Genomic DNA, 27,113 nt, shown 5'->3' with positions numbered 1-27,113 from the left:
GCTAGGAAGTGCAAGCTATGAATATGGAACAGAAAGCAATGTGCCCGATTAGCATTCACACATGGAATCAAATACGCTGAATCTGCTTAAAAATCTACCATGAGCCAAACAGGGAATTGGGTGCGGGATACGTTTCCATGGCACTTTCCATATTTATGGCAGTTTGTGGGAAATCTGGAAATTGAAGGCCCTGACTGACCTCTTGGGGAGCCTGCTTGAAACTGTCCTATAGCAAGAGAATACACATTGCTTCAGCTTGAAATTTGGGGTTCTGGGCACCCTGAGTTTGCTTCTTTGGGGAAAGTTGGAAGGGGGACCTCACCAATCTGGACAGCAGAATTCTTACAGCCAAGCTTCTAAAAGCTCCTGAGATTAATTGTGTACAAATAATTCTTAAGTCTTGTCTTATTTCCTATCCAGTGACTGTTCCTCTAAGGTAGAGATGTCAAACTCAAGGGCTTATATCTGGCCCATGGGGCCCTGGAAATACCAAAGGATTGGTCCAATCTGCCGTCCGTCTCCCCCTCCCTCCTGGCCGGCCCTCAGAGGACAACCACAATGCTGATCCAGACCTTGGAGAAATCCAGTTTGAGACCCCTTCTCTAAGGTGACCTCCATTTCATGAATGTTTCATTTCAAAATAGGAACTCCTTTTACCTGTGGTTCAATCTTCCAATCCACCTGTGATGCACCTGGAGCATTATGATATTTATAGGCTGAGAACAGGGGGATGCGCCCTGCTGTGTCGTACATAGTGGCAAATCGATAGCTGCCCTTATAGTACTGGCAGATACTGGCTGGATTCAGTGGCACCAGGTTGGAGGGGGGGGTTCCACCCAAGAAGAACTGACTGCAGCGTTGGAAACTGCTCCCCACTTCCCCAGTTGCAGGCAGGAGAAAGGAGGCAGCCAGGGAGAGGATCCACAGAAGCAACATGGCCGTGTTCTTGGTCGGTTGGTCCTTCAAGTAGAACTTTTCTGCCAAAACAGAGATAGAGAGAGATGGAGAAAGAGAGAGAGAGCGAGAAAAGGGAGAGGGGGGAAGAGGAGGAGGAGGAGGAGGAGGAGAAGAAGAAGAAGAAGAAGAAGAAGAAGAAGAAGAAGAAGAAGAAGAAGAAGAAGAAGAAGAAAGACTTTTATTTAGCAATGGGAGAATCAGTTTGAGGTTGAATATACCCAATGGCTCATAAAGTCCAGGTGTTCCACATGTTCAGATGGAGGCCAAACAGATTGTTTACATTTCTGGATAGAAGAGAAGGAAGGGCAGGGCATCCCAAGGGTGGTCTTACCAGTGTAGCTTTCTGGGTCAATTCAGCTTTCAGTGTAGGTTTTGTTGCCTGATGCGCATAATGCTCAGCAATTCTATCGCCTCTGTGTCTGACAAATCCACAGGCAAGAAACCCAGATATTAGGGGGAATTCCCTGTCTGTGTTTTGTGGCAGCAAGAGGATTAGATGCATAAAATTCTTTGCCCACATTAACCATAATTAATCTAATGTTTCTGATAGAAGATTGAGTTGTAGTAATCAAAAGCTGCCATCTATGCAAAAAACTGTGACTGTATCCAGGATGGAAAGCGCATAATTCAAGCATTTGCACAAGAAGGTTATGACAACAGCTGCAGCCCATAACAAAACATCCCTCAGTGGCTTACCCAGCAGAATACTCACAGGTGCAACCAGTCTCTTGCTTGGAGAGCAGAAGAAGTCAAGTAGAGAGAGAAGAGTCCCAATGCTGATCGAAGCCCTGCTCCAAGATTTATACTATGGCTATTTTTCCTGTTATCTTTCCATAGAAATGAATGCATGGCTGATCCTTTGTTGACGTGACCGGTGCTTGTCCTAGGGTGCCATTTCTGTGGAACTGACTCTGTGGGTAAAGGGCGGGAGCTAATAACCCAAAACTAAAAAGTATCCCACAGATTATATGTATTTAGCCCCGGTCCTATTCAATTGCAGAACAAGGCCGAGCAAATATTAGGAAGATGTGGATCTAGTCACGTCATGAAGAGCAAACATAACAAAAAGGCAATTTCCCAGAGAGGAATAGAAAGCAAAGTATGGGAAATATTATATTAATGAAGCCAAGAGAATTCTTACAGTCTAGCTCTCGCTTGGCCTTTCTAGTGGGACTTTTCTGCCTGAAAAAGAGAAAGAACGGTGATCAAGCTCTGATTTAGCAACTTAACAAGGCCTTGAGGTTGGATTGGCGTAGGACACATAAAGTACAGCTGGGCCAACTTCCCCCGTGACAACTTTCTCCTGTCAGAAAGACAACTCTGTTGTAACAGAGTTGGAAGAGACCTTGGAGGTCAGGCAGGAGTTCCTCGGTAAACCCAGGTGCCCTCCTGGATCCACTGCCGCGGAGAGGCCGCAAAGGCGCAATCCGATCTAATGCCCCAGCCGCCGCTGTATTCCAGGCAGCGACCAAGGACTCAGTCGGATTGTGGGCAAGGGAGTCAGGTATCTCCCCAAGCTCCGTCTGAAATCTCAATGGGTCCATCAGGCACCTGGGGCGGAACCATTTAATGGGCACCACCTCCCTGCAGTGGGGGAGTAGCCCCCGAAAATCAAGCCTCAGCAGGAAGTGATCTGACCATGACAAGGGCGAGATCTCTATCCCCTTTAGTTCCAGATCACGTCTCCACTGCTCCGAGAGAAACACAAGGTCGAGCGTGTCTCCCGGCACATGAATTACCTGGGTCAAGTCCATGGTTGTCATGGAAGCCATGAAGTCCTGGGCCCCATCTGAGCGTTCGACAAGAGATGGCAGGTTGAAATCCCCCAGTACTATAAGTCTGGGGAACTCAACCGCCAGTCCGGCTACTGACTCTAGGAGCGCAGGCAGGGCTGTTGTGACGCAGCTGGGAGGTAGGTACGTCAGAAACAAGCCCACTTGACCCCCTAGGTCCAACTTCACAAGGAGGGACTCACACCCGACATTCTCTGGAGCAGGGATCCTGCGAGGAGCTAATGACTCCCGGATAATAACTGCGACTCCTCCACCCCTTCGCTGGTGTCGTGGCTGGTGGAGCAGCTGAAACCCTTCTGGGCACATTTCTGAGAGGGGGACTCCTCCTTCGTGGCCCAGCCAGGTTTCAGTAATACATGCCAGGTATTTCAATTTAGTAGCTGGAGCAGTGAAGGGTTGTGCAGGGAGCCAGAACATACAGTTGTGGTTGATTGATTGAAGAGTGCTGGCTCCTGTGTGAGGCAATCTGAGCTGTGATTGGTTGTTATGGGCGTAAAAGGGGTGTTTCCTGTTTTCCCGCCATTTTCTTCCCTGTACGCCGTGCGCTCAAATATTTACCTCATGATGCTCCTGCTTACCTGACTATCTTGTTTGCTATAAAATATGGATGTAAAATATCTTTATTTACACAGGTAGTCCTCGATTTACGACCACAGTTGAGCCCAAAATTTATGCTAAGTAAGAAACATGTTAAGCCAGCCTTGCTCCATTTTACGACCTTTCGCCTTGATGTGAATCACTGCAGTTCTTAAATTAGTCACATGGCTGTTAATACAATACAATACAATAGTAGAGTTGGAAGGGACCTTGGAGGTCTTCTAGTCCAACCCTTTGCCTGGACCGGAAACCCTATACCATTTCAGACAAATGGCTATCCAACATCTTAAAGACTTCCAGTGTTGGGGCATTCATAAGGTGACCAATCGTCCTCCTTTTATAAGTTCTGTCCTCCCTCGAAAAGTGTCCTCCTACATGTCCTCCTTTTCAATATTTGAAGACTAATTTTTTGCGCGTTATGTGACGTATTTGTATTTCGCATGACGATTCGTCAAGTCTTGGTATAGTGCGGTATAAGACGGGATTATGAGACGCATGCGCTCCGCACGGGAGACCTTGAGAGAGAGCACCATGCGCAAGTGGCTTTGTTTACTCCTTACCGAAACACGACATGACACATACGCAGGCAGTAGACTCACGGCACGTCGGCAATTGAATGACTCACGGTAATTATTTCTTTCTCAGTGAATATTCAATTATACAGAGGTAAGTACAATTCATGTTTTATTAATTCATTATCTATTCAATAATTTCCAAATATGTATACTTTTATTTACAAGTTTATACAACCCTGTTGTCAGCAGAAGTGTAAAATAATTTAAATTTAAATTTTAGTAAAGTTTATTCCTTTATGTTATTAAAATTTTAGTTGTAATAATTAATTTTATTTATTCATAATGTGCTTCCATTGTTCGTGTAGCTTTATATTTTATATATAAAATATGAATATGCAATGAATAAAATATTTCTTTTATTTACGATTTTGTTTCAATTTATTTGTCCTCCTTTTCATTGTAAAAAAGTTGGTCCTGTTATCTTTCCATAGAAATTAATGCATGGCTGATCCTTTGTTGACGTGACAGGTCCATGGCCAAGGGTCCCATTTCTGTGGAACTGACTCTGTGGGTAAAGGGCGGAGGCAGCCGGGTTAAACCTTTGTATGCTAATAACCCAAAACTAAAAAGTAGCCCACAGATTATATGTATTTAGCCGCGGTCCCATTCAATTGCAGAACAAGGCCGAGCAAATATTAGGAAGATGTGGATGTAGTCACGTCGTGAAGAGCACACATAACAAAAAGGCAATTTCCCAGAGAGGAATAGAAATCAAACTATGGGAAATATTATATTAGTGAAGCCAAGAGAATTCTTACAGTCTAGCTCTCGCTTGGCCTTTCTAGTGGGACTTTTCTGCCTGAAAAAGAGAAAGAACGGTGATCAAGCTCTGATTTAGCAAGTTAACAAGGCCTTGAGGTTGGATTGGCCTAGGACACATAAAGTCCAGCTGGGCCAACTTCCCCCGTGACAATTTTCTCCTGCCATAAAGACAACTCTGTTGTAACAGAGTTGGAAGAGACCTTGGAGGTCAGTCAGGAAACCCGATCCCGTTTCCCACAAAGGGTTGTCCAATCTTTTCCTAAAAGCGTCCAGTGTTGGAGCATCCATAACTCCTGGGAGCAAGTCGTCCCCCTGATTCATTGTTCTAACTGTTATCCTGAATCCATTCTTCAATTATTTGATTCCAATATTTGAGGGGCTGCCACAAAGAAGAGGGGGGCAAATTATTCTCCAGAACACCTGAAGGCAGGACGAAAAACAATGGATGGAAACTTACCAAAGAGTTACCCTAACTGTAAACCAACTCTAACCTAACCTAGAACTAAGGAGAAATTTCCTGAGAACAATAGTGAGAACAATAAAACGGTGGAACAATTTGCCTCCAGAAGTTGGGAATTCTCCAACACTGGAAGTTTTTAATAGGAGATTGGACAACCATTTGTCTGAAATGGTATAGGGTCTCCTGCTTGAGCAAAGGGTGGACTAGAAGACCTCCAAGATCTTTTCCAACTCTGTTATTCTCTTTATTTGTTTTTATTCCGTTGCTATGTTATTAAACTTTGGATTAGGAGGAGATCGATACCTGTATCTGAATTTGTGGTAAGATTGTTGACTACACCTTATATTAGGTTACCCACTGGAGATCATCTTTTCTTTATCATTGCTTTTTACAACTTGTCCTAACCTCTTCCACACCTTGGCCATGGGAAATCGCAGAGCCTGACACTGGATTGCACGCACACACACACTTGTGCACGAGATGCGCATCTTACCAGAGACTGGCATTTGGGAATCCATCTTGGATGGATGAAACTTGAACATGGAGTGTGGGATGTATGAAGAATTACTGGAAATTTTAAAAGATGCACGTATAACATTAAAAGGTGTTAAAGAACCAGGAAAACCGTTGGAACACATAGAAGAGGAAATAGGAGAGGATCTGACAAAGAGGAACATAAATGAGATCCAAAAAGCTAACAATGTAGAAAAAAAGCTGAAAATAAAAATCAGACAACCTTGTTGAGATTTAGAGAGACACAGAAAGAGCAGAAAGGAAAAATGGGAAATGGTATCCAAAAAAGGAACAACTCAAAAACAAAGAGAGAAATAGTAGAAAGCAAAAAAGATGAATGCCAGGGAGGGTTACCCAAATAATTTATCGAAGAATGATAGAAAAGATTCAGAAGAAAAGATACAATACATGTAGGAAAAAAAGGAATTTAAGAGTATGGGATAAAAGGACAACCAGAAAATTGATGAAAGGAGGAACATTAAAGAGAGTAAGACACACGCTGAGAAAATGGTTAAGGGGCAAGAATGATGTTGTTTATGTGTTAAGAAAAATCAGTTTTAAGGTGGAAATATGGGAAGTTCAAAAATGATATGGCTGAAACTTTACTTGTAAACAAAACAATTAGGGAGGTAATAATACCCGGATCAAGGAACCATCAACCACGTTTCCCTTTTGCTGCTTGGAACTGGGGAGCTGGGGGGCCGTTTTAGATCCTACAATTAATTCTTCTTGGGTGGAAAAAAAAACCCCAAATGGTGCCAATGAAACCGGCCAAAATCTGCCAGTTGTATAACAACAAGGATCGATTTCCACAATATTTGTGTTAAGATGTATTTCAATTTAGTAGCTGGAGCAGTGAAGGGTTGTGCAGGGAGCCAGAACACCCAGTTGTGCTTGATTGATTGAAGAGTGCTGGCTCCTGCGTGAGGCAATCTGAGCTGTGATTGGTTGCTATGGGCGTAAAAGGGGCGTTTCCTTTCCATTTTCTTCCCTGTACGCCGTGCGCTCAGAGATTTACCTCATGATGCTCCTGCTTACCTGACTATCTTGTTTGCTATAAAATATGGATGTAAAATATCTTTATTTACGAGCACAGTTGAGCCCAAAATGTATGCTAAGTGAGAAACATGTTAAGCCAGCCTTGCTCCATTTTACGACCTTTCGCCTTGATGTGAATCACTGTAGTTGTTAAATTAGTCAGACAGCTGTTAATACAATAAAATACAATAGCAGAGTTGGAAGGGACCTTGGAGGTCTTCTAGTCCAACCCCCTGCCTAGGCAGGAAACCCTATACCGTTTCAGACAAATGGCTATCCAACATCTTCTTAGAAGTGTTGGGGCATTCACAACTTCTGGAGGCAACTTCTGTTCCACTGATTAATTGTTCTCACTGTCAGGAAATTTCTCCTCAGTTCTAAGTTGCTTCTCTCCTTGATTAGTTTCCACCCATTGTTTCTTGTTCTACCCTCAGGTGCCTTGGAGAATAGTTTGACTCCCTCTTCTTTGTGGCATCCCTTGAGATATTGGAGCTCTGCTATCATGTCTCCCCTAGTCCTTCTTTTCATTAAACCTGACATGCCCAGTTCCTGCAACCATTTTAGCCTCCAGTCCCCTAATCCCCTTTCTTGCTCTTCTCTGCACTCTTTCTAGAGTCTCCACTGTTAAGTGAAATCTGGTTTCGCCATCGACTTGGCTGGTTAGAATGTCATAAAAGGGGATCATGTGACCCAGGGACGCTGCAACCGTCATAAATGTGAACCAGTTGCCAAGTATCTGAATGTATACCACATGACCATGGGGATGCTGCCATGGTCATAAGTGTGAAAAATGGTCATAAGTCTCTTTTTTCAGCATCGTTGTAACTTTGTGAGTGTGGGGGCAAGATCATGAACTTTCAGCTGGGTGGGAACCCTGGGAAGATTTCAGATGTACCAACATGTCTCTATTAATGAACGGGAACTTTGAGGGAAGCTCTGCCTTGGACTCTGATTTAATTCTGGATGATATTTGGAAGCCTGACATCTTGTTCCATGGCAAGTTGTTTCAGGAAAAGCTGGCCATGACAGGTTGTCCTTGGTGAGCAGCTCATGGTGATCCATCTGTGGCGAGTTGTGATAGAGCTGGAAGGCAAGCTAAATGGTAAACAGTCAAAGAAGGGAAGGGTGGGGAGAGAAAGGAAAAGGAAGGAAGGAATGAGAGGGAGGAAAGAGAAAAGTAGAGGAAGGGGAGTGTGGACTTCTTTTTGCACTCCCCGAGATCCGGTGTGGAGTGGGCTGTAGTGGATTTCTGAAGGGGACATGCAGCCCCCAGGCCAGCAAAGACTTGGGGGGTCTCTGAGATGGCTGGCTGGGGAGTCCTGGGGTGTCTCCTCCCTCTCTCTCTCTCTCCCTCTCCCTCTCTCTTTCTCTCTTTCTCTTTCTCTCTCTCTCTCTCTCTCTCACACACACATACACACACACACACACACACACACACAAACACACACACACACACAAAAACACGTCCTTGGGGCTATCCCTCCTGCAATCCAGCATACAGTTTTGGTCACCACACTATAAAAAAGATGTTGGGAGACCCTAGAAAGAGTGCAGAGAAGAGCAACCAGGATGATTAGGGGACTGGCTATGGGGAGACCATGGAGGACAGGCCGAAACCCCTATCCCATTTCCCACAAAGGTCTGTCCAATCTCTTCCTAAAAGCGTCCAATGTTGGAGCATCCACAACTTCTGGGAGCAAGTTGTTCCCTTGATTCATTGTTCTAACTGTTATCCTTTTTAACTGAACCCTTTCTTTAATGATTCCATTCCACCATTTCTTTGATATTAGTGGGAAGGGAACGAACCAGCGGCAGCACCAATGGGAATTCTCCCTGCTTGAGCGTCATCGTTCTCCCCTCCAGGACTGGCCTGAACACCCCTTGAACTGTGCCCCCCCCCGAAAATATCCCCCTCCCACTTGCTCCGGTTCTCTCTCTGTGTCGAACTCTCTCGCCCATCAGATGAAGTCAAGGGAGAGTCTGCCCGGAGACCGATGACGCGGAAGAAGGGAGGATTCTCATTGGTCCTTCTGCTTTGCTAGGCACTTCCTTTACCAGAGTTTCAGGAAAACGCTTCCTCTCCCTCCCCCCCCCCAATCCAGGGACTTTGGGGCAGCCTCTGAGATATTGGAACACGGCTACTGACTGAGTTGCCCTGCCTGTGGGAAAGATTGGGGTGCAGATTTTATCAGCCATTGTGGGGTCATTTCTCATGGGGTAGCAGAGCAATGAAGGACTTGATGGAAACCTCCATCTGACACATAAGAGATCTGACACCAACTTAATGACCTTGAATCAATCCATCAAGGCCAACATCTGGGGGAAGAAAACTGGAAGTATTGGCAATGTACTTTTTCTCTGCTCCCCCCTCCCCATAGACATACCCCTGATAGATTGATTGAATGATTGATTTATAAATTGATGGATTGACTGATTGATAATACTGTGCAAAAGCGAATCTTCAAGTTATTCTAGATTGATTGTACTCTAAAGCAACACAAGGAAACAGATCTTTGATAAGCAAGTTTATTGCAAGAACTAAGAAAGCGAGAGAGAAAACATTCAAGCAATTACGTACAGAAAGGCATCAACTTTCAACCACAATTGGAACTGGAACTCTGTCACTAAGCGATGTTATTGCGAAGTGGGTCACACCCAATTTACACAATCTTCAGGATTCTGCACCCATCCTAAACACAGGCCAAGCATCCACATTTTGACCATGGGACCATGGGGCACTGCAACAGTCATACATAGATTGTAAGTAGTTTTTTTAGTCTTGTCATAAATTCAAACAGTTGTTGAATGGTTATAAATTGAGAACTACCTGTGTCAAATCAAAGCCTGATTTAGCATGAAATGAAATTTGATTCCTCAGGATCTTCTTCCCACCCGCACTGTGCAACGACTGAAAACTGTTAGTTGTGCCATCATTGAACCCTTCATCTCATGATTGGATTATTTTATTTTCTGGGTTTGCTCCATAATCTGAACAACAAACTAATCAAACATCTTGACTTTTCACAAGATTGAGCCCCCAAAAATTATACGGATCAAACTAGGATTATAATAACTGCATTCATTCCATAGGTTGAAGAACTAAGCTGCTACGGATATACTTTGCTTTTTTTTTTTCCTCTGTGAATTCTATTTGGAAGATAGAGAATGACCTTATGGATTATTAATCTTATCAATAGCAATCACCATTGAAAAGATTAATTCCTTCCTTCCCGTATTTTTCGTTAAGTTTCTTTTCCAGGTCCTTCAGGTTAAACCTTTCTACCCTATCCTGATTATTTTCAGCAAGGACTCCGAAGGCCCGTTTTTGCTCCTTTTTGGTCACGCAACAAACTGCAGCCCAGATATGACTGGGCTTATTCACTCGGCCACTAGAGATGGAATCGTCACCGGGCACCACGCCCACAATGACGAATGTTTCACGGCATCCTTCAGTACTTTGGCTCATAGTACTTAAGAAATCGTCCCATTCTCCATTCATGAGTTCCTGAAACTGGGGCACGATGTTGGTTAAGGTGTAGGTTGCAGCTTTGCTATCTCCATACGGTTGGTGGGATGCTGGTGCCAACTGTCCCAGGTCGTATTGGAAAATGTTGGCATAATCGTTCCATACAGCCTGTCTTTTTGCCAGGTCACGTGGGTTGATTCGACAGGTCCTTTCCGATTCCATGCTTTTTCTGTGACGATCGCTAGGCAGTGCAAGCTATGAATATGGAACAGAAAGCAATGTGCCCGATTAGCATTCACACATGGAATCAAATACGCTGAATCTGGTTAAAAATCTACCATGAGCCAAACAGGGAATTGGGTGCGGGATATGTTTCCATGGCACTTTCCATATTTGTGGCAGTTTGTGGGAAATCTGGAAATTGAAGGCCCTGACTGACCCTCTGGGGGAGCCTGCTTGAACTGTCCTATAGCAAGAGAATACACATTGCTTCAGCTTGAAATTTGGGGTTCTGGGCACCCTGAGTTTGCTTCTTTGGGGAAAGTTGGAAGGGGGACCTCACCAATGTGGACAGCAGAATTCTTACAGCCAAGCTTCTAAAAGCTCCTGAGATTAATTGTGTACAAATAATTCTTAAGTCTTGTCTTATTTCCTATCCAGTGACTGTTCCTCTAAGGTAGAGATGTGAAACTCAAGGGCTTATATCTGGCCCATGGGGCCCTGGAAATACCAAAAGATTGGTCCAATCTGCCGTCCGTCTCGCCCTCCCTCCTGGCCGGCCCTCAGAGGACAACTACAATGCTGATCCAGCCCTTGGAGAAATCCAGTTTGAGACCCCTTCTCTAAGGTGACCTCCATTTCATGAATGTTTCATTTCAAAATAGGAACTCCTTTTACCTGTGGTTCAATCTTCCAATCCACCGGTGATACACCTGGAGCATTATGATATTTATAGGCTGAGAACAGGGGGATGCGCCCTACTATGTCATACATAGTGGCAAATCGATAGCTGCCCTTATAGTACTGGCAGATACTGGCTGGATTCAGTGGCACCAGGTTGGAGGGGGGGGTTCCACCCAAGAAGAACTGACTGCAGCGTTGGAAACTGCTCCCCACTTCCCCAGTTGCAGGCAGGAGAAAGGAGGCAGCCAGGGAGAGGATCCACAGAAGCAACATGGCCGTGTTCTTGGTCGGTTGGTCCTTCAAGTAGAACTTTTCTGCCAAAACAGAGAGAGAGAGAGAGAGAGAGAGAAGGGAGAGGGAGGAGGAGGAGGAAGAGGAGGAGGAGGAGGAGGAGAAGGAGAAGAAGAAGAAGAAGAAGAAGAAGAAGAAGAAGAAGAAGAAGAAGAAGAAGAAGAAGAAGAAGAAGAAGAAAGACTTTTATTTAGCAATGGGAGAATCAGTTTGAGGTTGAATATACCCAATGGCTCATAAAGTCCAGGTGTTCCACATGTTCAGATGGAGGCCAAGCAGATTGTTTACATTTCTGGATAGAAGAGAAGGAAGGGCAGGGCATCCCAAGTGGGGTCTTACCAGTGTAGCTTTCTGAGTCAATTCAGCTTTCAGTGTAGGTTTTGTTGCCTGATGCGCATAATACTCAGCAATTCTATCGCCTCTGTGTCTGACAAATCCACAGGCAAGAAACCCTGTGGATATTCGGGGGAATTCCCTGTCTGTGCTCCGTGGCAGCAAGAGGATTAGATGCATAAAATTCTTTGCCCACATTAACCATAATTAATCTAATGTTTCTGATAGAAGATTGAGTTGTAGTAACCAAAAGCTGCCATCTATGCAAAAAACAGTAACTGTATCCAGGATGGAAAGCACATAATTCAAGCATTTGCACAAGAAGGTTATGACAACAGCTGCAGCCCATAACAAAGCATCCCACAGTGGCTTACCTAGGAGAATACTCACAGGTGCAACCCGTCTCTTGCTTGGAGAGCAGAAGAAGTCAAGTAGAGAGAGAAGAGTCCCAATGCTGATCGAAGCCCTGTTCCAAGATTTATATTATGGCTATTTTTCCTGTTATGTTTCCATAGAAATGAATGCATGGCTGATCCTTTGTTGACGTGACCGGTGCTTGTCCTAGGGTGCCATTTCTGTGGAACTGACTCTGTGGATAAAGGGCGGATGCTAATACCCAAGACTAAAAAGTAGCCCACAGATTATATGTATTTAGCCCCGGTCCCATTCAATTGCAGAACAAGGCCGAGCAAATATTAGGAAGATGTGGCTCTAGTCACGTCGTGAAGAGCAAACATAACAAAAAGGCAATTTCCCAGAGAGGAATAGAAATCAAAGTATGGGAAATATTATATTAATGAAGCCAAGAGAATTCTTACAGTCTAGCTCTCGCTTGGCCTTTCTAGTGGGACTTTTCTGCCTGAAGAAGAGAAAGAACGGTGATCAAGCTCTGATTTAGCAAGTTAACAAGGCCTTGAGGTTGGATTGGCCTAGGACCAATGCGAGGCTATTATTTTACACTTCTGTTGACAACCCTGTTGTCAACAGAAGTGTAAAACAATTTAAATTTAAATTTTAGTAAAGTTGATTCCTTTATGTTATTAAAATTTTAGTTGTAATAATTAATTTTATTTATTCATAATGTGCTTCCATTGTTCGTGTAGCTTTATATTTTATTTAAAATTTTAAATTTCATTTAAGGGATTGAAAAACCAAAAAAGAGGAAATGCCATTTCAACGATCAATTGAAAAAGGAATTTCCATTCCTCATATCAAAGAAAGATGCCATTGTTTTCTGCAATATTTGCAGAGGAGCATTTTGTATTGCAGTTGGGGGCAGAGCAGCTATAATGAAACACTTATCCACTAACAAACATAAGCAATCATTAGATGCATCACCTTCCAGCCATGAAGTAACAGTTTTTTTAAAAACTTCAAAGTGTTCTGAAGATGAAAAACAATTAGCTGCAATGGAGGGAACATTTGCATTTCATACCATAATTCACAATCAAAGTTTTCGTAGTATGGATTGTACAACTAAAATATTGAAAAAGTTTCACAATGCTAAATTTTCATGCGCCAGGACAAAATGCGAGGCTATTATTAAATCAGTATTTTAAAAATACTGTGATAAAATACTTACAGCAGACTTGAAAACTGCAGCATTTGTAATGGTTTTATCTGATGTATCAAATCATAATGAAACCAAATTGTATCCAATACTAGTAAGATATTTTAATGTTACCAAGGGGATTCAAGTAAAAATTTTAAATTTAGAATCCATTGAGGGTGAAACCGCTGAAATTTTGTCAAACCATCTATGCAAAGTAATAAATGAAAACAATTTGAAATCCAAAGTTGTTGCACTAATAGCTGATAATACAAACACAATTTTTGGTGGGTGAAGATGCAAAGGGGTGAATAATGTCTATGTAAAATTACAAGATTTTCTCCAAAAGAAAATACTAAGAATAGGTTGTAATGCCAATATTTTTTACAATGCAATCAACACGGCGTCATGTGCCATGCCAATTGATGTAGAAGTAATAATAATTACAATTTATTTGTATTTTAGTCGTTTTACCGTTCGTGTGGCTACTTTAAAACAATTTTGTGAAGAAGCGAATGTTGAATACAAAAAACTTTTAGGATATTCAAAAGTTAGATGGCTTGCTCTAACACCTGCTGTAGAGCATGTTCTACAATTATTTGAGCCTCTCCGTTCATATTTTTTAAGTTTAGACAAATGTCCTAAAATCCTGGAATCGTTTTTCAGTAATGAAATCTCTGAGATATTAATGTATTTTGTACATAATCAAGCATCTATTTTTCACAAAACTTTTCAAAAGATTGAAGGTGAACACATTTCAGCTACAGAAGTTAGTCTTATTTTGAATCACTTTATCTTTCAAAATAAATCTCGATTTGAAGATAAATTTCTTCGTTTAATTATAGAAAGAAAACTGTCAGACTTAGAGGAATCAAATCTAGGCATAATGGAAACGTTTATCAAAGAAGTGCAGAATTTTTACCAAACATGTTTTCAATGTATCGAAGAATGGTCTGAAACAAACATCACGGGAAATAACAGTTTTCAATGGTGTTTGTTGACTTCATCACAAGTATATTGGACAGATATTGAATCTTCTCTTAAGTTTTTATCTAAAGAAATGCCAGACATTAAAATAGACAACAATTGTCTCTTTGAAGAAATTAGAAGACTGAATGTATATTTAAACTCTGAAAAATTAATACAATGGGAAAATCAAAATGTTGAAATTGATAAAAGATGGGTGGATATTTTCAGCCATTTCAAAAATGAACATATTCCATGTGAAAATTTATTTATACTTGTTCAATTTATGTTGTGCTGCCCGGGAACTAATGCAGCAGTTGAAAGAGTTTTTTCAATTGCCAATGATTTTTGGACAAGTGAGAAATCGAGATTGAACGTTGATACTCTAGCTGCAGCACTTGCCGTAAAATTCAATATGAAGGATATTTCATGTTCAGATGTTTCCAATATATTGTTAGAAGATGATACATTGATAAAAATATTAATTCAATTGAAAAGTACTCATTTATATAATAATTAACAGGCATGTAAGCATAATTACAATATAAAATGTTACAAACATTGTTATTATGCATGTATCATATTATAGTGTATTATTGTTGCAATGAATAAAATATTTCTTTTATTTACGATTTTGTTTCAATTTATTTGTCCTCCTTTTCATTGTAAAAAAGTTGGTCCTGTTATCTTTCCATAGAAATTAATGCATGGCTGATCCTTTGTTGACGTGACAGGTCGATGGCCTAGGGTGCCATTTCTGTGGAACTGACTCTGTGGGTAAAGGGCGGAGGCAGCCGGGTTAAACCTTTGTATGCTAATAACCCAAAACTAAAAAGTAGCCCACAGATTATATGTATTTAGCCGCGGTCCCATTCAATTCCAGAACAAGGCCGAGCAAATATTAGGAAGATGTGGATCTAGTCACGTCATGAAGAGCACACAGAACAAAAAGGCAATTTCCCAGAGAGGAATAGAAATCAAAGTATGGGAAATATTATATTAGTGAAGCCAAGAGAATTCTTACAGTCTAGCTCTCGCTTGGCCTTTCTAGTGGGACTTTTCTGCCTGAAAAAGAGAAAGAACGGTGATCAAGCTCTGATTTAGCAAGTTAACAAGGCCTTGAGGTTGGATTGGCCTAGGACACATAAAGTCCAGCTGGGCCAACTTCCCCTGTGATAACTTTCTCCTGCCAGAAAGACAATTTTCATTTATTATTTCATTTTATTAAGACTTATAGGCCGCCCTTCTCCCTGAGGGGACTCAGGGAGGCTTACAATCATAAGGGAAGGGTGTGCAGCAACAAGGGACAAACAATAAGTGACCAAAAATGAAATAAAATAGTAAAACCACAACATGCATTCAACAGTCAACACTCGGGCGGGTAAATTAGAGCCTATCCCCAGGCCTGCTGGGAGAGCCAGGTCTTGAGGGCTGTGCGGAAGGTCTGGGTGGTGGTGAGGGTACGAATCTCAACGGGGAGATCGTTCCACAGGGTCGGAGCTGCAACAGAAAAGGCCCTCCTCCGTGTAGTCGCCAGTCGACATTGACTGGCAGATGGAATCCGGAGGAGGCCCCGAGTTGTAACAGAGTTGGAAGAGACCTTGGAGGTCAGGCAGGAAACCCGATCCCGTTTCCCACAAAGGGTTGTCCAATCTTTTCCTAAAAGCGTCCAGTGTTGGAGCATCCACAACTTCTGGGAGCAAGTCGTCCCCCTGATTCATTGTTCTAACTGTTATCCTTTCCAACGGAATCCATTCTTCAATTATTTGATTCCAATATTTGAGGGGCTGCCACAAAGAAGAGGGGGGCAAATTATTCTCCAGAACACCTGAAGGCAGGACGAAAAACAATGGATGGAAACTTACCAAAGAGATACCCTAACTCTAAACCAACTCTAACCTAACCTAGAAGTAAGGAGAAATTTCCTGAGAACAATAGTGAGAATAATAAAACGGTGGAACAATTTGCCTCCAGAAGTTGGGAATTCTTCAACACTGGAAGTTTTTAATAGGAAATTGGACAACCATTTGTCTGAAATGGTATAGGGTCTCCTGCTTGAGCAAAGGGTGGACTAGAAGACCTCCAAGATCTTTTCCAACTCTGTTATTCTCTTTATTTGTTTTTATTCCGTTGCTATGTTATTAAACTTTGGATTAAGAGGAGATTGATACCTGTATCTGAATTTGTGGTAAGATTGTTGACTACACCTTATATTAGGTTACCCACTGGAGATCATCTTTTCTTTATCATTGCTTTTTACAACTTGTCCTAATCTCTTCCACACCTTGGCCATGGGAAATCGCAGAGCCTGACACTGGATTGCACCCACACACACACTTGTGCACGAGATGCGCATCTTACCAGAGACTGGCATTTGGGAATCCATCTTGGATGGATGAAACTTGAACATGGAGTGTGGGATGTATGAAGAATTACTGGAAATTTTAAAAGATGCACGTATAACATTAAAAGGTGTTAAAGAACCAGGAAAACCGTTGGAACACATAGAAGAGGAAATAGGAGAGGATCTGACAAAGAGGAACATAAATGAGATCCAAAAAGCTAACAATGTAGAAAAAAAGCTGAAAATAAAAATCAGACAACCTTGTTGAGATTTAGAGAGACACAGAAAGAGCAGAAAGGAAAAATGGGAAATGGTATCCAAAAAAGGAAGAACTCAAAAACAAAGAGAGAAATAGTAGAAAGCGAAAAAGAAAAATGCCAGCGAGGGTTACCCAAATAATTTATCGAAGAATGATAGAAAAGATTCAGAAGAAAAGATACAATACATGTAGGAAAAAAAGGAATTTAAGAGTATGGGATAAAAGGACAACCAGAAAATTGGTGAAAGGCGAACATTAAAGAGAGTAAGACACACGCTGAGAAAATGGTTAAGGGGCAAGAATGATATTGTTTATGTGTTAAGAAAAATCAGTTTTAAGGTGGAAATATGGGAAGTTCAAAAATGATATGGCTGAAACTTTACTTGGAAAAAAAAACAATCAGGGAGGTAATAATACCCGGATCAAGGAACCATCAACCAGGCTCCCCTTTTCCTGCTTGGAACTGGGGAGCTGGGGGGCCCTTTCAGATCCTACAATTAATTCTTCTTGGGTGGGAAAAAAAACCCCAAAATGGTGCCAATGAAACCGGCCAGAATCTGCCAGTTGTATAACAACAAGGGTCGATTTCCACAATATTTGTGTTAAGATGTATTTCAATTTAGTAGCTGGAGCAGTGAAGGGTTGTGCAGGGAGCCAGACCACCCAGTTGTGCTTGATTGATTGAAGAGTGCTGGCTCCTGCGTGAGGCAATCTGAGCTGTGATTGGTTGCTATGGGCGTAAAAGGGGCGTTTCCTTGTTTTCCCGCCATTTTCTTCCCTGTACGCCGTGTGCTCAGAGAACTCGGTCATTAGCAGTGTTTCAATATGGCCGCAGCCCCAGAGGCGAAATCGGTGGGTCTGGATTGGGGGGAGAGGAAGAGTTTTCATGGAACTTCGGAAAAGGGAGAGCCCAGGAAAGTGGAAGGACCAATGCGAATCCTCCCATCTTCTGCATCATCGGTCTCCGGGCAGAGTCTCCCTTGACTTCACCTAATGGAGGAGAGAATTCGGCGCAGAGAGAGAAGCGGAGAAAGTGGGAGGGGGAATATTTTCAGTCTTGGGGGGCGCAGTTCAAGGGCAGTTCAGGCCAATCCTGAGGGGAGGGTGGACTTCTTTTTGCCCTCCCCCCCCCCCAGGTCCGACGTGGAGTGGGGCTGCAGTGGGTTACTGAAGGGGAGGCGCAGCCCCTCAGGTCTTGGGATTTGATTCGGAACTGCCAAAGTCCTTCTCTCCAGAGAGAACAAGATGAGACCGTTGCTTCTAAGGGAAAGGAATCTGCATTTCTATGAATTCAATGCAAGGCGGCATGAATTCTGGTGCAGCGGTTCTATCGCCTCCGGGTCTGGCAAATCCACAGGCAAGAAAGAGACCCAGAAACTGAGGGCTGTTTCCTTTCTCTGCTTCATGAAGAAGTGTTGAAAACCCTGGTAGCAAGAGGACCAGATGCTTAAACCTCTTTGCCCACATTGAGCACAATTGATTTTAAGATAAAGGGCTCTGCTCCACGCTTGAACTTCCTCTCTTTTCTGTTCCATGTCTGAAGGAATAAACCCTTAACTGTCCTTGTGATATTTGACCTGCTTCATCCAGACGTTCTGAGCGAGAGGCGTGTTGGAAGGGAGGAAACGACGTTTTTCTTCCCTGAAGCGAAGCGGCGCTTTTCCTGAGGGAGCCCAGCGGAGGATTCCCCCGGGAAGAAGGGAGAGAAGCTGGGAAGAGGATGAGATCCCTGCAGATCCACTCCGTCTCTTCCTGCTTTAGCTGAAGGCTTTCCGTTAGCTTCCCTTCGGATTGGGGGGTTTCTGTGACCCCCAAGTCTATGGGGAGCGCCTCCCCTCCCTCATCCAGTGCAGCCCCTCTTCCCACGGCAGGAATCCTGTGTTTGCGTGTGTGTTCTGAATTAGGGGGAGGAAGCGTTGATCTCGGACTTCGGAGCTGGGGAGGGAAAGAACCAGCGGCAGCACCAATGGGGATTCTCCCTGTTTGAGCGTCATCGGTCTCCTCTCCAGGCCTGGCATGAACCCCACATGAACTGCTCCCCCCCTAGACAGAAAATATCCCCCTCCCACTTTCTCCGCTTCTCTCTCTGCCCCGAACTCTCTCCTCCATCAGGTGAAGTCAAGGGAGACTCTGCCCGGAGACCGATGACGCGGCAGAAGGGAGATTTCTCATTCGTCCTTCCGCTTTTCTGGGCACTCCCTCTTCCGAAGCTGCAGGAAAAACACTTCCTCTCTCCCCAGGGCCTGGGGCTGCTGACTCCCTCTTCTTTGGGGCAGCCAAGGAGATATTGGGAGGCTGCTAATGACTAAGTGGCCCTGACTCTGGGGGGGGGCACCTGTGGGAAACATGGGGTGCAGATTTCACCTGTCATTGTGGGGGTCATTTGTCCTGGCATAACAGAACAATGAAGGCCTTGATGGACGCCTGAATCTCTCTAGGCGACCTGGGTTATAAGAGATCTGACACCAACTTAATGACATGAAATCAATCAATCAAGGCCAACATTAGAAAAAGAAAACCTTGAACTATTGGCAATGTGCTTTTTCTCTGTCCCCCCCCCCCAAAGACATACCCCTGATCGATTGATCAATCGAGTTATCATTTGACGGATTGGCTGATTGATAATACTGTGCAAAAGCGGATATTGAAGTTATTCTCGATTGATTGTACTCTAAAGCAACACAAGGACACAGATCTTTGATAAGCAGGTTTATTGCAGGGACTAAGAAAGCGACAGAGAAAGCATTCAAGCAATTACTACAGAAAGGCATCAACTTTCAACCACAATTGGAAATGGAACTCTGTCACTAGGCGATGTTATGGTGAAGTGGGTCACACCCAATTTATACAATCTTCGGGATACTGCAACCACCCTAAATACAGGCCAAGCATCCACATTTTGACCATGGGACCATGGGGCACTGCAACAGTCATACATAGAATGTAAGTAGTTTTTTTAGTCTTGTCCTAAATTCAAACAGTTGTTAAATGGTTGTAAATTGAGAACTACCTGTGTCAAATCAAAGCCCTATTTAGCGTGAGAGGAAATTTGATTCCTATGGATCTTCTTCCCACCCACACTGTGCAATTGACTGGAAACTGTTAGTTGTGTCATCATTGAACCCTTCATCTCATTATTGGATTAATTTATTTTCAGGGTTTGCTCCATAATCCGAACCAGGAACTAATCAAACAGCCTGAATTTTCACAAGATTGAGCCCCAAAAAATGATACGGATCAAACTAGGATTATAATAACTGCATTCATTCCATAGGTTGAAGAACGAAGCTGCTACGGATATACTTTGCATTTTTTGGGTGGGGGTGTCTGTGAACTCTCTTTTGCAGACAGAGAATGACCTTATTGATTATTAATCTTATCAATAGCAATCGCCATTGAAAAGATCAATTTCTCCCTTCCCGTATTTGCGACTAAGTTCACTTTCCAGATTCTTGAGGCTAAAATATTCTACCCTATCCTGATTGTTTTCAGCAATGACTCCCCAAGACCAATTTTGTTCCAATTGGGTCAGGCAACAAACTGCAGCCCAGATATGGCTGGGCTTATTCACTCGGTCACCAGGGATGGAATCATTACCGGGCACCACGCCCACAATGACATATGTTTCATGGCATCCTGCTGTACTTTGGCTCATACTTCTCAAAAATTCGTCCCATTCTCCATTCATGAGTCCCTGATACTGGGGCACGGTGTTGGTTAAGGTGTAGGTTGCAGCTTTGCTATAATTTTGCTGGTGGGAGGCTGGCGCCAACTGTCCCTTGCCGTATTGGATAGCATTGACGTAATCACTCCATACAGCCTGGCTGTTTGCAAGTAAAAGGGGGTTGATTCCACAGGTCCTTTCCGGTTCCATGCTTCTTCTCTGAGAGTCGCCAGGCAGTGCAAGCTGTGAATATGGAACGTTAAGCAATGCGCCAGATTAGCATCCACACAAGACAGAATCAAATACGCTGAATCTGGTGAAAGATCTACCCTGAATCAACCAGGGAATGGGATGTGGGATACGCTTCCATGGCACTTTGCGTATTTGGGGCAGTTTCTGGGAAATCTGGAAATTGAGGCCCCTGACTGACCCTCTGAGGGAGCCTGCTTGAAACTCTCCTGTAGGAGAGAATACACATTGCTTCAGCTTTAAATTTGGGGTTCTGGGCACCCTGAGTTTGCTTCTTTGGAGAAAGATGGAAGTGGAACCTCACCAATGTGGAATTCTTACAGCCAAGCTTCTAAAAGCTCCTGAGATTAATCATGTACAAATAATTCTTAAATCCACTGTCTTGTCTTATTTCCTATCCAGTGACTGTTACTCTAAGATAGCGGTGTCAAAATTAAGGGCTTATATCTGGCCCATGGGCCCTGGAAATACCAAAGGATTGGTCCAATCTGCCGTCCGTTCCTCCCGCCTCCCTTGTGGCCGGCTCACAGAGGACAACCACAATGCAGATCCAGCCCTTGAAGAAATCCAGATGGAGACCCCTTCTCTTAGACGATCTCCATTTCATGAAGGCTTGGTTTCAAAATAGGAACTCCTTTTACCTGTGGCTCAATCTTCCAATCCACCGGTGTTGCACCTGGACCAGGATGATATTTATAGGCTGAGAACATTGGGATGCGCCCTGCTGTGTCGTACATTGTGGCAAATCGATAGCTGCCCATATAGTACTGGCAGATTCTGGTTGAATTCAGTGGCTCCAGGTTGGAGGGGGGGGTTCCACGCAAGAAGAACTCACTGCAGAGTTGGAAACTGCTCCCCACTTCCCCAGTGGCAGGCAGGAGAAAGGAGGCAGCCAGGGAGAGGATCCACAGAAGCAACATGGCCATGCGATTGGTCGGTTGGTCCTTCCAGTAGAATTTTCTGCAGAGAGAGAAAAAAAGAGAGAGAGGAGAGGCGGGAGAGTCGGGAGGTGGAGAAGGAGGAGAAGGAGGAATAGGAGGAGAAGGAGAAGGAAGGAGGAGAGGGAAGAATAGGATAAGGAGGAGAAAGAGAAGGAGCAGGAGAAGAGGAAGGAGAAGAGGAAGGAGAAGAGGAAGGAGGAGAGGAAGAAGACGAAGAAGAAGAAGAAGAAGAAGAAACAACATTTTGATTTAGCAATGGGAGAATCAGTTTGAAGTGGAATATCCCCAATGGCTCATAATGTCCAGCTGTTCCACATGTTCAGATGGAGGCCAAGCAGATTGTTTACATTTCTGGATAGAAGAGAAGGAAGGGCAGGGCATTCCAAGTGGACCAGGATGATATTTATATTTATAACTACACTTACCAGTGTAGCTTTCTGGGTCAATTCAGCTTTCCGTGAAGGTTTTGTTGCCTGATGTGCAATTCTAACCAGCAATTCTATCGCCTCTCTGTCTGACAAATCCACAGGCAAGACACCCAGATATTCGGGGGAATTCCCTGTCTGCGCCTCATGGCAGCAAGAGGACTAGATGCTTAAAACTCTTTACCCACGTTAACCATAATTAATTTAACAATTCTTGTGCTTCTGATAGAGGATCGAGTTGTAGTAACCAAAAACTGCCCTCTCTGCAAAGAACAGTGACTGTATCCAGGATTGAAAGCGCATAATTCAAGTGTTTGCACAAGAAGGTTATGACAACAGCCGCAGCCCATAACAAAACATCCCACAGTGGCTTACCCAGCAGAATACTCACAGGTGCAACCAGTCTCTGCTTCTGATAGAGGATCGAGTTGTAGTAACCAAAAACTGCCCTCTCTGCAAAGAACAGTGACTGTATCCAGGATTGAAAGCGCATAATTCAAGTGTTTGCACAAGAAGATTATGACAACAGCCGCAGCCCATAACAAAACATCCCACAGTGGCTTACCCAGCAGAATACTCACAGGTGCAACCAGTCTCTTGCTTGGAGACCAGAAGAAGTCAAGCAGAGAGATAAGAGTCCCAATGCTGATCGAAGCCCTGCTCCAATATTTATATTCTGGCTACTTCCTGTTTCCTTTCCGAAGAAATGAATGCATGGCAGCTCTTTGGATGGCATGACAAGTACTTTGTCAAGGGTTACATTTCTGTGGAACTGTGGGTAAAGGGAGGAGGCGGACGGGGTTAAAGCTTTGGAAGCTAATAATGAAAAACTTACAGGTTATCTGTATTTAGTCCCATTCAACTCCAGAACAGACTCCGGCAAATATTCAGAAGTTGTGGTGAATATCGGCAAAGAGCAAACCTTACGAAAAGACAATTTCCAAGAGAGGGATAGAAATCAAAGTATGGGAAATATTATATTTGGTGGAGTCAACAATGAGGCCAACTTTTCTGCCTGAGAAAGAGAAGGAACGATGATCGAGCTCTGATTCAGCAAGTTAACAAGGCCTTGAGGTTGGATTGGCCTAGGGCAGATAAAGTCCAGCTGGGCCACCTGGCCCTGGCCAACTTGCCGCGTGAAAACTTTCTGAGCCCAATGGGAAAACGCGCTGCGGGACAATTCAATTATTCAATGCAATTATTTAAAATAATCTAAAAAGAAAGGATAATCTAACCGTTTTCCTTTCTCTCTGAACCCTTTCTTTAATGATGTGATGCCACCGTTTCTTGGATATTAGTGTAAGTCTTGTTCCCTGGCGAATTAGCTACAGCGAGTTGTCCCAGGAAACGTTGGCCAGGACAGGTTGTCCTTGGTGAGTAGGTCATGGTCGAGTTGTGATAAAGCTGGAAGGCAGCCTGGAAGGTAGAGACTCAAAGAAGGGAAGGGGGAGGAAAGAGAGGGGACGGAAAGGAAGAACAGGAGGAAGCAGGAGGGGCTCCTCCCGATGCTCTTGCTAAGGCAACTTCTCCCTTCTGCCTTTTTTTGTGTGGGGGGGGATAGCCCAGGGGAACATTGGTGAAAAAGGTCATAAGGTGGAGCTGCAAGGGCGTGTCTGGGAAAGTGACCCATAAACTTCCAGTTCTCTTGTCCAGGGCCCCGGAAGAAGCAGCTGGGGCTATCAAAACAGGGACGGAATGGGCAAAATGGTGCCAATCACCCCGTGGTGCATTGCACAAAACCGCCAAGGGAACGGGAGCCGAGACCCTCAACCACTCAGGGCAACAGGGTAGTGTGGAGAAATGAATGAAAGTAATTAAAACAGCAAAGGTCGGGCTCTAAGAAACTCTCGATCATCTGAAGCAGAAAACCCTGTATTTCACTTAGTAACGGCCCAATCAGAAACCTCCAGCTGTCAGAACCCAACTTTCCTTCCAGTATAAACGGACCTTTTCTGCACCACAAGATTCAAAGAGTCTCTCAAAGAAACGTCAAACTGGCCCTGAACTAACGCACTCAACACTCGTTTTCATGACCGGAAAACCTGCATTGGGAAGGAGTTTGTCAAGGGGTCTAGGAAGAACCCTCCCCCCTCAGAGGCTCCCATCCCCGGACACCTCTGGAAAAGCCCGGTGTTGGCTCCTCTCGGCCCCTCGAGCCAGAAGGATCTTCTTTGTAGGATTTGCTGATTAGGATCGGTTGTTATAGAATTGCTCCACATTTACCAACAATATACAGCAGAAGGAAAACAGGCTTTGAAATTGAGAAATTTCACTTTGTGAAAATTTGCTTCATTCAAAAGAGGGTTTTTTCCCCTTTCCTTTTTCCCCTTTATCCTACACGCCCCTTTCTCCTTTCCCTACTACCTTTATTTTCTATTTTAGACCAGGATAAGAAAAAGAATCCAAAGGAGCCTTTGGTTTTAGGGCGGCTTTCTGTTTCACAGCCAAAACCTGCCAATTCCTGGGGGGGAAGCTCACCACGACTCCACAATATTTCTGCCCTTTTACGTTTCACCATTTCTTCCAAAAGGTCCCTTTCTATATTTTTCTCTGCTGAAAGTTCTCCGAAGAAGAGAGCGGAAAGCGGAGGAGAAACGGCCAAACTTTATTCCGGGGTCTCCATTCGGGGCTGCTTTGCAAGGAAAAGTGGGATCCTCCTGACCCACAGAAAGAAAGAGGGAGACTCCGACCCAATCGGGGTTGGAGAGCGGGAAATCTGACGGGGCTGTTTAGTCCAGACGTTCTGAGCAAGAGAGAAGCGTGTTGGAAGGGAGGAAACGGCGTTTTTCTCCCCTGAAGCGAAGCGAATCCTTTCCCGAGGGAGACCAACGGAGGATTCCACCGGGAAGAGGGGGGAGAAGCTGGGAAAAGGATGAGATCCCTGCAGATCCTCTCCGTCTCTTCCTGCTTTAGCTGAAGGCTTTCCGTTAGCTTCCCTTCGGATTGGGGGGTTTCTGTGACCCTCCAAGTCTATGGGGTGCGCCTCCCCTCCCTCATCCAGCGCAGCCACTCCTCCTACGGCTGGAATCCTGTGTTTGCCTGTGTTCTGAATTAGGGGGAGGAAGCGTTGATCTCGGACTTTGGAGCTGGGGAGGGAAAGAACCAGCGGCAGCACCAATGGGGATTCTCCCTGCTTGAGCGTCATCGGTCTCCTCTCCAGGCCTGGCATGAACCCCCCTTGAACTGCTCCCCCCTAGACAGAAAATATCCCCCTCCCACTTTCTCCGCTTCTCTCTTTGCCCCGAACTCTCTCCTCCATCAGGTGAAGTCAAGGGAGACTCTGCCCGGAGACCGATGACGCGGCAGAAGGGAGATTTCTCGTCCTTCAGCTTTTCTGGGCACTCCCTCTTCCGAAGCTGCAGGAAAACGCTTCCTCTCTCCCCAGGGCCTGGGGCTGCTGACTCCCTCTTCTTTGGGGCAGCCAAGGAGATATTGGGAGGCTGCTAATGACTAAGTGGCCCTGACTGTGGGGGGCCGCCTGTGGGAAACATGGGGTGCAGATTTCACCTGTCATTGTTGGGTCATTTGTCCTAGCATAACAGAACAATGAAGGCCTTGATGGATGCCTGAATCTCTCTAGGCGACCTGCGTTATAAGAGATCTGACACCAACAATGACATGAAATCAATCAATCAAGGCGAACATTAGGAAAAAAAACGTGGAACTATTGGCAATGTGTTTTTTCGCTGCCACCCCCCCAAAGACATACCCCTGATCGATTGATCAATCGAGTTATCATTTGACGGATTGGCTGATTGATAATACTGTGCAAAAGCGGATATTGAAGTTATTCTCGATTGATTGTACTCTAAAGCAACACAAGGACACAGATCTTTGATAAGCAGGTTTATTGCAGGGACTAAGAAAGCGACAGAGAAAGCATTCAAGCAGTTACGTACAGAAAGGCATCAACTTTCAACCACAATTGGAACTGGAACTCTGTCACTAAGCGATGTTATAGTGAAGTGGGTCACACCCAATTTATACAATCTTCGGGATACTGCAACCACCCTAAATACAGGCCAAGCATCCACATTTTGACCATGGGACCATGGGGCACTGCAACAGTCATACATAGATTGTAAATAGTTTTTTTAGTCTTGTCATCAATTCAAACAGTTGTTAAATGGTTGTAAGCTGAGAACGACCTGTGTCAAATCGAAGCCCCATTGAGCCTGAAATGAAATTTGATCTTCTTCCAACCCGCACTGTGCAATTGACTGAAAACTGTTAATTGTGTCATCATTGCACCCTTCATCGCATTATTGAATTAATTTATTTTCTGCGTTTGCTCCATAATCCGAATCAGAAATAAATCAAACAGTCTGAATTTGCACAAGATTGAGCCCCAAAAAATGATATGGATCAAACTAGGATTATAATAATTGCATTCATTCCATATGTTGAAGAACGAAGCTGCTACGGATATACTTTGCTTTTTTTGGGTGGGGGTGTCTGTGAACTCTCTTTTGCAGACAGAGAATGACCTTATTGATTATTAATCTTATCAATAGCAATCGCCATTGAAAAGATCAATTCCTCCCTTCCCATATTTTTCGTATTTTTCGTTAAGTTTACTTTCCAGGTCCTTCAGGTTAAACCTTTCTACCTTATCCTGATTGTTTTCAGCAATGACTCCAAAGGACTGTTTTTGGTTCATTTTGGTCAGGCAACAAACTGCAGCCCACATATGACTGGGTACGTTCACTCTCCCATTGAGCTGAGTATTCCCAGGTACAGCACCCACAATGACATACGTTTTCCGGCACTGCTTAGCAAATGTTTTCACGTCTTCTTCATAGTCATTCCATTTTCTATTATTGAGGTCCTCAAACTGGGGCACAATGTTGGTTAGGGTGAAGGTTGCATCTTTGCTATCCTGATCCGGTTGATGGCTGACAGGTGCCAAGTGTCCCCTGCTGAAATCCTTGGCATCTTGCTTGGTATAATCCTCCGAAACAGCCTGGCTCTCTTTAAGTTGAAGGCGATCACCTTTATAACTATTTTCCGGCTGCATGCTGTCTGGTG

General features: G+C 44.0%; 2 protein-coding genes across 2 annotated transcripts; both read right to left on the bottom strand.

Annotated features, from left to right (window-relative positions):
• Positions 1 to 9,213: 9,213 nt before the first annotated feature.
• On the bottom strand, positions 9,214 to 11,193 carry LOC148044022 (endonuclease domain-containing 1 protein-like). Its single transcript, XM_087722697.1, has 2 exons — positions 11,059 to 11,193; positions 9,214 to 10,416 (listed from the first exon to the last, which is right to left on the bottom strand). Exons 1-2 carry the CDS (start codon positions 11,152 to 11,154, stop codon positions 9,886 to 9,888), a joined length of 627 nt encoding a protein of 208 aa, XP_087578823.1. The 5' UTR covers positions 11,155 to 11,193; the 3' UTR covers positions 9,214 to 9,885.
• An 8,612-nt stretch (positions 11,194 to 19,805) lies between these two features.
• Positions 19,806 to 22,771, bottom strand: LOC148044021 (endonuclease domain-containing 1 protein-like). Its single transcript, XM_087722696.1, has 4 exons — positions 22,667 to 22,771; positions 22,461 to 22,538; positions 21,361 to 21,679; positions 19,806 to 20,713 (listed from the first exon to the last, which is right to left on the bottom strand). The coding sequence occupies exons 3-4, from the start codon at positions 21,643 to 21,645 to the stop codon at positions 20,186 to 20,188; spliced, it is 813 nt and encodes a 270-aa protein (XP_087578822.1). The 5' UTR covers positions 21,646 to 21,679; positions 22,461 to 22,538; positions 22,667 to 22,771; the 3' UTR covers positions 19,806 to 20,185.
• Between the last annotated feature and the right edge of the window lie 4,342 nt (positions 22,772 to 27,113).

This window comes from Thamnophis sirtalis, unplaced genomic scaffold (assembly GCF_051295495.1).
Source record: "Thamnophis sirtalis isolate CommonGarterSnake01/CBP01778 unplaced genomic scaffold, rThaSir2_p1.2 scaffold_9, whole genome shotgun sequence".
NCBI lineage: Eukaryota > Metazoa > Chordata > Lepidosauria > Squamata > Natricidae > Thamnophis > Thamnophis sirtalis.
Note: the sequence above shows the minus strand (reverse complement) of the source record. Positions and strands in the feature narration are given on the sequence as shown.